The 10,758-nt window shown below is 43.0% G+C and overlaps 1 protein-coding gene across 1 annotated transcript; it reads right to left on the bottom strand.

Moving 5' to 3' along the window:
* Window positions 1-365: 365 nt before the first annotated feature.
* Window positions 366-5,837, bottom strand: mycn (MYCN proto-oncogene, bHLH transcription factor). Its single transcript, XM_030722246.1, has 3 exons — window positions 5,711-5,837; window positions 4,659-5,301; window positions 366-2,468 (listed from the first exon to the last, which is right to left on the bottom strand). The coding sequence occupies exons 2-3, from the start codon at window positions 5,278-5,280 to the stop codon at window positions 1,687-1,689; spliced, it is 1,404 nt and encodes a 467-aa protein (XP_030578106.1). The 5' UTR covers window positions 5,281-5,301; window positions 5,711-5,837; the 3' UTR covers window positions 366-1,686.
* Between the last annotated feature and the right edge of the window lie 4,921 nt (window positions 5,838-10,758).

The following is a 10,758-nucleotide window of genomic DNA, read 5'->3' as shown; positions in this document are numbered from 1 at the left end:
ACACAGACTACTAACAGACAAATAAAAGCCTCACTCTCGTGTCTGCCACTCAGCAGCTGCTCCAGTTTCCATAGCAACAGCCTGAACAATGTAGTAGGAAGAGCTGCGTTGGTGAGAGAGGAAAATAGAGAGGTGTGTGTGTGAAGTGTGTGAGTGTGTGTGTAGGTGTGTGTGTGGGTGGGTGTGAGAGGCTATGCAGGGGGAGGTAGCCGCAGGGTGCGGAGACAGAGAGGATTCAGAAGACACTCGCTTTCTTTGTCAGGATGAGTCTTTGAGAGCAGCACAACAAATACAGAAATGTGAGGGCAAAGAGGAAAAGAGACAGATTGCAGCAGATATGAAAGGGTGACAGGGTAAAAAAAAAAAAATATATATATATACATATATATCCACAAAGGAAAAGATGAAGATTTTATGATATCTATTTATTTTTCAAAATGAGGTATTTCAAAGTGCTATGAGTTGCAAGCACTAAATGTACATTTTAAAAATGACCAAAAAAACCAAAACAAACAAACATCTTATATCTGTTTACCCAGTTCTATGCACCCGATAGTTGCAAATATAAACAAAAAAGGAAGAGAGGGGGGAAAAAAAGGCCAGGTACATGAGGATAGAACGCATTTGCTGTACAAAAGAATTATTTGAGATAGAAGAAAAAAATGACAAGATAAAGTGATATCTACCAGGAACTCATTTTCATACGAAAATATAAGTATCAAATTTAGTATGTATCAGGTTCACACTAAAAGCATAAAGGTGTGTTGAATTAGTAATATAATACAATAGAAAGAAAGGGAGAAGAAAAAAAACAATATACTGTTATATTACAAAGTTTCATGACGCTCAAAAATCGAGGTCTTACAGTACTTTTAAAGGTATATAAACTTCCAGTCTAGTTATTGGCAGCTTCCTGACATGTATATATATAAAAAACAAGGACAAAATGTATTACAAAAACAAGGCAGATCTGAGTGTATTTTGTCTGTACATTATTGTTATATACAAAAGTGTCGGCTAGCAAGGTGCGCAGTTATACATCCACTGACTTGGTTTGAGCACCAGTGTGAGAAGAGTGAGGGAAAGAGGACCTGTAGTGGCATTGTTTATGTGACGCCTCAGTCATCAGTCTTTTCAGTTTTGCAGTGGTGAAGGCAAAGTAAGTGTGCACTTCTTCTTGTACATGAACTCTCCAAGCAAAGTGCCCTCCAACACCTGTCCCTGTAGGAATAACTGGATTCCAGGCTGGTGTCACAGTGAGTACAAAAAAAAAAAAAGTACAAATAGAAATGATATAAAAACCACAAGAAAGGAAGACCAAAAAAAAGTGTCCTCTTTCCTTCCTCATGCTTGTCTGTGTGTTTTTTTTTTTTTTAATCTTTCCTTGATGTGACTGGATTGAAAAAGTAAACCCTAAACATTCTTAACGTCAACAAATGTGCAAAAAAAGTGGCGGCAGTGAAAGTCCGAGCATCCCCCCCGCCCCCAGCACCCCGCCCCTCCAGGTGTGTGTCGACATCTGAAGATGAACATCCCCTAAGATGTGTTTGTGTGTGCTCGTGTACAACAGATATGGAGGCCTATGTGTGCATCTTCTTGTAGATCAGACTTAGTTGATTCATAGAGGTGGGGGTGGGGAGGTCATCCAGGGTATATTGTGAGTGTTTGTGTTGTAGCAGTTGTCTGTTAGCGAGTCCTTGCCTGCTCTAGCCTGCGCATCAGCTGTTGCCTCCGGACCTGGAGCCTTTCTTTCTCCTGCTGGAGCCTCATCTCCTCTGTCTCTAGTGAGTTCACGTATTCGGTGGCCTTCTTCAGGATGAGCACCTTTGCCGCCTTCTCATTGTGTGCCAGCTCTGGCACATGATCGCGCAGCGTCAAGAAGCTGGATCGCAGGTCATTGCGGCGCTGGCGCTCCAGGATGTTGTGGTTGCGTCTGCGCTCGCTGTCCTCTGAGTCGGAGCTGCCTCGCGGGCTGCTGTCTCCGCTGGAGCTGCGCTTGCTGCGTGCCCCTGATGTGCTGGTGACTGAGCTGCAGGATGAGGAGGAAGATGAGGAGGATGAAGAGATGGTTCTGATAGGAGGGCGTGGAGCATCTGATATCTTTTGCTTCTTTGGAGGTGGGGTTGGGTCATCATCTGAAGCATAGGGTGAGGGGGCTGCGTAGTTGTGTTGCTGCTGGTGGACTGAACTTCTCTTCAAGATCAGCTCCTGAGGAACTCGGCTGACGAATCGACTCACCACACCGGAACCAGACCCTGAGACAATTCCTTTTGCATCTTGACTTTTGGGGTGTACAGAGATGGTGACAGTGCCCGACGCCATGGGTGATGCCTTGGTGATTGTGGAGCGCCTCTTCTCTACTGTGACTACATCAATCTCCTCCTCTTCTTCTTCTTCTTCTTCTTCTTCTTCTTCCTCCTCCTCCTCTTCTTCTTCTTCATCCTCTTCTTCATCTTCATCTTCCTCTTCTGAGAAAAGAAAACAACTTGGGTGACTAATTGTTCTGACACAGCATTTATTATCACTATGTCATTTGTCTGTACCGGCAAGTGGCAGGTATGCATGCAAGTGTGTGTGTGTGTGTGAATGTATACACATATATGTGAGTGAGATCAAGAGAGTGTAGGTGTATGAGAGAGAATGTTGCTCAGTGCTGTTTGCACAAACATGCTTAATGCTTAGTGTCAGTCACTTTTTAACTAATCTACTCTGCAGGAATTGACAAGTTCAGTCTCAGTGCTGAGCAGACAGGCTGGATTTCTGCATTTTACTCTCCCTCCTTCAAAACTTTCCTAATCGTCTCTGGTGATGTGACAGATTTAGTCTGGTGGTTTCGGTCTATCAGTGTTCCTCCACTCACACAGAAAGTGTACCAGCAGAATAAGAGGTATAAAGAACTTAGGCTTAACTTTGACCTCTGAAGCTAAAAAATTCTAATTTCCACCTGAGCTCCTGATCTTAATGTATGTGCTAAAGTTGAGCTGAGCTCGTAAGCCTTATCATCTTCTGGTGCTTTTCGAGGTGAGAGGAAGTGACCAATCATGAAGCAGTGTGAGGCCCAGTTAAAATGCCTTTGTGATAATGGCTCCCATTATCAACTCAGGAGCATCTGAAGAGTGTGGCATTTTACAGCTTATGGTAACCCACTTTAGACACTGCTGCACCAGGATGCTGTCTGAACATACATGCTGCGCACACGCACACACACACGGTCTGTTCCTGTCATCACAACAAAGCTGGCCACAGCTGGCTGGATGAGGGGGTGTGGCTGATTTTGCCACATGTGTGGCTGGGATTTAGCTCTTTGGTCTTTAACTCAGAATGGAACAGCTCTTTAATTGAGCTGGAAAGAATATAAAGAGAAGAGAAATCTCAAAAACCCTGTTTGAGGAAATATTGTTTTCAATTTGCAAATATGAAAGGTGCATGACACTTCTTTTTATTTCAACAGCTGATTTTTGGAATGGGGACCTCTACATTTTAGGTTTGAAACTCAGTTTTCCCTTAATGAAAAAGTACAGAAGGCGTGCGGCACAACGAAGAATGCATCGCTACAAGCGACGGAAGCGCACTGGGGCGGCAGTGTGCGCTGGATGGTGGAACGGCAGGCAATCGGATCACCACCCTTTAAGTCTTAGACCTGGAGCGGCGCCAGGGAGACAGCTGTCGAGATGGAGCGCTTGTTCAAAGCTGTCACCCCCCCCCCCCCCCCCCCCCCCCCCCCCCCCCCCGCCCCCGCCCAAAAGAAGCAGTCGAGGCGCTCCTCCGTCCTCTTTTCTTCGCTGTGGAGGAGGTGTTTGGCAAGGCTGCCTGAGTCTACAAGCTCTGTGCCAAGCTGGGGGCCTTTGCACTACACTTCCACAGCGAATACATGCTGATAAGGACTTGTGTCCTTATCTTAACACGTCTAACACTATGACCCAAACACAATCCCGTATTTCCTTTTTAAAAATGATTTATTATTGTCTCCTTTTAAGTGTTCATTTTTGATATCCCCTCAACTCGGGGCGACAGTTGGTTCAGAGTGTCTGAAATAAGTGCCAGTTTGTCACCCACTGTGCGCAAATTGCTCCTCAAGTCATGCGTAATGAAAGCGTTCACGGCACCGTGAACCTGACACTTTATCAGCTCATCACATTATTAAACACCTTTTCATCTCCTCCCACAACCTGGTCCGACTGTGTAAGTGTGTGTGTGTGTGTGTGTGTGTGTGTGTGTGTGTGTGTGTGTGTGTGTGTGTGTGTGTGTGTGTGTGTGTGTGTGCGTGTGCTTGTGTGATGTCTTTTTGTTTGGCTCAGATGCCAACTGAGTTCAGTAAGTCACAGAATTCCCCCATTTTACTGCCATCTGCCGGATGAAGACCTTGCTGATTACATAAACTCGTTCACTGTGTCACTACTCCCGTGCGCGATCATGCGCGCGAGTGTGTTTGTCTGTGTGTGTGGTATCTAACGAGGTAATCCGATTCTAGACCAGTCATATGAACAAGCTGCAGTCACTTGGTAGGGTAGGGGGCTTACAACAACAACAACAACAATAACAATAACAATAATAAAAACAACAACAACAATAATAATAATGAATAGCATAAGAGGTGTTCGTAGCATCAGGATTTTCTAAAACAAAACAAAGGATTTTGGGCATCTTCAAATCCTTACCGGAGTCACTAGGCGCGCTCCCGTGGACTGTGGCTGTAATAATGGTCCCAGATGAGTCTCTGGTGCTGTTTTTCTTGTTGATCGGGAAGGGGAACACTACTGCGGGGTCCACACATTCAGACATCGAGTTGCGGCTCACTACCTCCTGCGCCTTGACGCACACGTTCCTGCTGCCTGCTGCTGTCGCCGTGGATATAGCTTTGCCGAGTTTCTCGGTAACCACCCGTTCCAGCTTTTCCCTGGCAGAAAAGCCACTCCACATACAGTCCTGGATAATGATGCTGTTTGGGTTAGAATCCAAAGTGGACCCGAATAGATCGTCGGATGCTCCCCATATATCGTCCCCAGGCAAGAGCAGCAACTCGGATGCCCAGTCCAGTGGGTCGCTTAAGCCGAAGCCAAGAGGGTCTGCTTCCGGCGACGCAGTAGCCGGCTCTCCCGGTAGCGCGGCGCGGCTTGGAGAGAGGGGCGGAGTGGGCAGCAATTCGAATTTCTTCCAGATGTCCTCCCCCGGTGGCGCAGAGTCGGGACCGCAGAAATAGAAGTCGTCCTCATCCGGATAGAAACACGGTTGTAAGGAGTCAAACTCCATATCAGAGTTTTTACTTAAGATCGCCGGCATTCTATCCCACAATCGAAAAACCTGCGAAGAGACAAAAGATAATTTACTCTTCAGTCAAAAAGCGTCTCCTCACATTCCCTCTCTCCTCTATCACACCTGAAAACTGCGCTGTAGAAAGAGCCAAAGCCCACACACAGACAGTCTGCTGGACTAAATTCCGCACTAACTCCTCTGTGGGGTTTAAAAACCACAAAAATCTCAGAGGAGAATGTGCGTAAATGTGACCGTGACGCACAGACGGTGCAAAAAGACTTACTGGCGCACAATTCACTAAACACTGCAAGAAATACGATTAAGACACAAAAAGCATGCTCACCGAAAAATAAATCAAATGACAACAATGAAATCGAACAGAGACCATGTATTTTTCTTAAGTGGGAGACAATAATAACACTAGTGTGTTAAGTTGCCGAAGTGAGAAGACGCTCACCTTGTCCTGGCTTGGGATGATGATGTGCGAACCAATTTTTCTCGTATCTCGCAGTCAGTAATACAGACACCAGATTTTGAGCAGTCATCTACTTTGGAAGCAAACACAGTCCTCTGACACACTTTGTGGCTGGCCACAGAGTGTTATACACTCAGTAAAGCGCTAGCAAGCTCCTCCCTCAACCGGGGGTCGGGCTTTTTTCTGTTGATAGGCGCGGGAGACAGGAGCAAGGTGAATGGAGAAAACAGCCTAAACATCGTGAGCAAGAACGAAAACCAGGAGGGGAAAAAGTTTGTGGAAAAAAAGGAAGAATAAGGGAAATAAACAATGAAATGAAAGAATGAAAGAATATTAAATATGCAGTATTTATTGAGTCGGACGAAGTGGCAGGATAAACTGTGAAGCAGAAGTAACACACATTACAGGTTGCAGGCTGGCTTGTGTTGCTGATCTTTACTCCAAGGGTTTTATGTCTATTTGTAAGACACTGATAAAATATGCTTTTGTGTTTGTAAAAGAAAAGAAAAGAAAGTAAAAGAAGCAAACAAACAAACAAAAAACTGTCTGGGACGAAGGTTTTAAAAAAAGTAAAATTTTAATATACATGAGTCTTTTCTAAAACGCAGGGTAAGATTATAAAAATCAGCTTTATAAATGCAATCCATTCATTTATTTGCTCACGTTCTTATGAACACGTGTCAGTAATTCAAAATTATGTTAGGAGATGTTTTCCTACAAAGCAAACCCCGCTGCCCCTCTAGCTGTCCCGTAGAGCTCTAAATGTCATTTTCTCTTTTGTCTGTGGACCACCAGCATCCCAGGATGAAAGACAAAGTAGGGCTCACTGCGCCCTCACACGGAAACACTCAAAACAACAGGACAGACATACGCGCTCCAACACAAGCGAGTGAGCTAAACAAAGACATTAAAAAAAACAAAAAAACAAACACACCAGATCGTTTTTGTTTGTTTGTTTTGTTTTGTTTTTTTCCCCAAAATGAAAGACAGCATGCCTGTCGGGAAAAATAAACTTCTGGGTTTCTAGGAGCAGCATTTTCAGGGACAACTGGCTGTGCAGGACGGGAGAGATTTCAGCTGTCTCCCGGATAAGACAAGATTCAAGAAGAGCTTGTTACGTAACCCCAAGCGGTGGTTGTAGTTGGAGTCATTCCCATTCCCTTTTTAATCACAGCTTTAGAAAGAATGGCGCATCTGTAATTATGCGCACAGACACAGGCGGACACACGGTCTTCATACTGACTTGTGCAGGGAAAACGTTTACAAAGCAGATTCCGGTTCAACGCCAGCTGTGAGCAGGAACAGTGACGGCTTCCAGTTATTTTCAGACAAACAATGGAGGATGATAAAAAAAAAAACAGCATTTATAACAATATTTTGAGATGCTATTTTCTTCTTTTATGAACAATTGGCACTAATTTTAAATTCGATTGCAAAGATATATTTGTTAATGAATGAAAAATCGAAGTGGTAATGTCAATTTGGCCCTGCCAACTATTTCATATCAGAGAAAGTCCATTTTTAGTTCATCCACAAACATGTTTTTTTTTAGTTTACTTTAATTTTGTGAGGGGTTGAGTTGAGTTCAAAGGACTACAGCCAGCGAAAAGTGAGAATCTGCAGCTGTTTGGTGCACAGAGAAGGAATAGCAGGGAGTTTCCTGGGACTTTTTAACGCTGCTCTCAGGAACATGGAGAGATGGGGTTTGGAATCAGAAACTCCATGCAGGGTCTTGCCAGTTAGCTTCTTTTTGCTTCTATCAAACTACTGCTCAGCTTGACCCTTCAGCAGCTTCCTCTGCTGTGAAACAGGGCAGAGAGTGGGAGTGAGAACAGAAGAGAAGGGATTTTTATGTATTCATGTATTTATTTATTGCCCACTGTGGATCAGTTGAGTACAGGAAGCTATTTACTGGTCCTATGGACCAACAGAAAAAAAACACTAAAAAAAAGAGAAAAAAAAAAGGAATAATGTCTTTCTGGTGTTTCTGGAGTTTCTTGGCATGGAGTTCCATACACTTGCTGAAATAGGTGCACTGGATTTGCCCAGATGTTATTGAAATACTATCAGTGGTTATTTGAATTCACATCAGAAAACTGTTCTCATTCCCCCACCTAAATAAAATCAAAGAATAGAAAGGGGGCAGCTTGTATTAATCTATTGTTACATGCAGCTCCGTAAAAGCCGTAAAGATGCGGAGGAAAAGGCAGACATGTCAGAGGTGGAATCATGTTGGAGTTTTTTCTTGTTGTTATGACAGTTTGCTTGCCCAGTGCCTCCTCCCACCATTCAGCACTGGACCGGGACATGGATGGTTAAGCAATTAGGCCAGTTTTGATAAAAGATTCATAAGTCACCCCAGTGTTTGGTGCAAATACAAGCATGTTGTGAGTAAATTCTACTGCAGTGACAGGCTGTGTTCAGTCAGAGAGCATTCATATGATATTAATATTTGAACTGTGTGTGTGTGTGTCTGTCTGTCTGTGTGTGCGTGTGTGTGTGTGTGTGTGTGTGTGTGTGTGCGTGCGTGCGTGCGTGTGTGTGTGTGTGTTAATTCTTACTGCTTTCACATCTTTCAGAGTAAACATTCAGGGTTGCAGTGAACTTGAAGATATCCTGTAGATGCTGTATGTGTGATCACATCACCCTAACTGCTAAATATTCATAAGCTGCACACGGTGTATTTTCTCCTTTAGTGTTTTGGAAAATAAATATAGACTACTTGTTGACTTCTTTAAAACAGTTCTGCATGTGTATCATTAAACTGCATCCTTTACTTTATTTCACTGCATTTTTCACTCAAGTGGATGTTGTGCACTTTTTTAGGTGCTTTATCTTCTCCAGGGATTAACAAATATAATTTGCAATGCAAGCAATAATCTTCTGTTTTATACTGCCCCCCCCAATTATGCTGAAAATCTGTATGTTTCATTCTGGTATTTCAACATGTTTTTGCAAGTATCTAAATCCTTCAGGTATACATTGAACAGGGACAGATGTGCTAGAAAATACACAAATCCAGTGACTTCAGTCTGTGTAAGGCATTAGGTCTCCTTTTCTTTAATCATGTCAGGTCAGGTTCCACAGTGGCATCCTCTCCTAAAAAAAAAAAAAAATTCAAAGAAGAGTAGGGAATATTTGTTCTTGATCCACTTCATTACACTTCAGCTCCAGCGAGCCCTCCACCCCACAGACCACACCTAAACAGTGAAGTCTACATTCCCCCCTTCACCTTTACCTCACCCCAACCTGAAGCAGGTAGTAATCTCATCCCTAAGGCCACTGAAGAACCCGTGTATAAGATTTAGTGGCATCTAGTGGTAAGGTTGCAGAGTGCAGCCAGAATGCCCCTGGCTTCACCCTTGTCTCCCAAACGTGCAGGAGACCTTTCTCTAAAAAAAGAAGAAAAAAAATGTTGGAGACTCTCTTTAGACTCAGTGTTTGGTTTGTCGATTTTGGGCTGCTGTAGAAACAAGGTGGCGCAACGTGTCGGGCTCTGCAGAAAAGGATCTGCTCCCTCTGTAGAGTTGACGCTTGAGACCCCACAGTTGTGATTAGGTGAGAGACTATATGTCCCCCACCCCGCAAAGAGTAAATTGAAATGTAGCAAATCTTGATAATTTCATTCTGTGTAACAGTCAATAATTGCAATAAGGCTTGTGTTTTTTTGAAAAAATTGGCCTCAGAGCACAGAGTGTGGTGACATAACCTGTAATACTTTGTTATATATTAAACTATATTAAAAAACGTTAAAATGGCAAACATTTAAAATTCCAACTTTTTAAATAGACAATTTTGTTGATTATCCTTCAGGTTATTTTCACTAAAGGTTTGGGCCGTTATTTGGACAAAGTAAACACTCTGATGTAACGTTGAGCTTCAGCACATTTTACAAATCGTCTCTTTCCTGTACGTGTGTCCAGAGTCCTGCTAAAAGCATTCATGGTGTTAATCAGGGATTTAAAATCAAATATCAGGTGTTTTTTAAACTTAGCCAAGTCCACAACTGACACATTTAGATACAACACGACCTTTTCAAATGCCCAGAGCATCCTTACTTGCCTGACAGCGAAACAACCAATCACAGCCACTTAGCAAAGACACTCTCAGTAGGACAGGGCGCCCCTCTGGCTGATCTAAGAAAGTACTAACCCCTTTCTTATTGCTAACAATTGATCCTCCTACACACTGGACCTTTAACAGCATCCTTCACAGAAACCTAACAGTGACAGTTTCACTTTAACATATTTAATCCACCCTTTTTAAAAGATTTTGGCACTGGTTCAAGAGGACAGTGTAATATATGATTTATGCTTTCATATGAGTTTTTAATTATCTTCAGAGTCAACTTAGCATGCAGTTTAAGACCAGCCAAATGTCATGCATGGATACTGTTGCTGATTTCCTGTTGATTCTGCTGAGGAGCTCACTTGTCTATTCCAAACTTTGTGAGTGGAATCTGACCATCCACAAGCTGCAGATGATGATTCAGGTAAAAGGAAGCCTTTTATTTTTAAAGCTGCTGCCAGATATGACTTCACCCGGATTCTGTAAGACAATTAACTTTGTAGGGAAAAGAAGGAGCGAGTTGCAACAAAGCCCTGAGGAATTTCTATGAGATTTCTATTGCCATTCCTCAGTGAACAACGCCACTAAAAACATTTTTCAACCATTAGAAAGTCATATAAACCAATATGACAGATATGCTTGGAATAAATGTTTGTTTTCCCATGTCTATTTTTGGTCCTCATTTTCCCATCAGGACTATTTTGGGAAGAATAAACTTGCTGAGGAAGTAGTTTGGCCTTTTAGATATTACATTTTGAGAGTGCCAAACGTGTGCCTGTGTGAAGGAAGTGTCTTGTTAGATCTTGTCCTCAAACTGTGTCTTAAGTATGCCTACAGGTCTACCTGTACAATTAAACCGGCAGATCAGATGATTCATGGAGCATGTAAACATCACTTTTTCCACTTGAGTGATGCTTCTGTATATTATTTCCAGGATTTCTAGCACAATCCATTCCACCCAC

The sequence above is a fragment of the Archocentrus centrarchus genome, chromosome 24 (genome assembly GCF_007364275.1).
Source record: "Archocentrus centrarchus isolate MPI-CPG fArcCen1 chromosome 24, fArcCen1, whole genome shotgun sequence".
Taxonomy (NCBI): domain Eukaryota; kingdom Metazoa; phylum Chordata; class Actinopteri; order Cichliformes; family Cichlidae; genus Archocentrus; species Archocentrus centrarchus.
Note: the sequence above shows the minus strand (reverse complement) of the source record. Positions and strands in the feature narration are given on the sequence as shown.

What these genes read in the sequence shown, in the direction of transcription:
- mycn (XM_030722246.1), bottom strand. Translation starts at nt 5,280, where the DNA reads ATGCCGGCGATCTTAAGTAAAAACTCTGATATGGAGTTTGACTCCTTA. An exon ending in GAGCGCGCCTAGTGACTCCG is followed by an intron (nt 2,469 to 4,658) that starts GTAAGGATTTGA and finishes TTCTTTTCTCAG; the next exon opens with AAGAGGAAGATGAAGATGAA.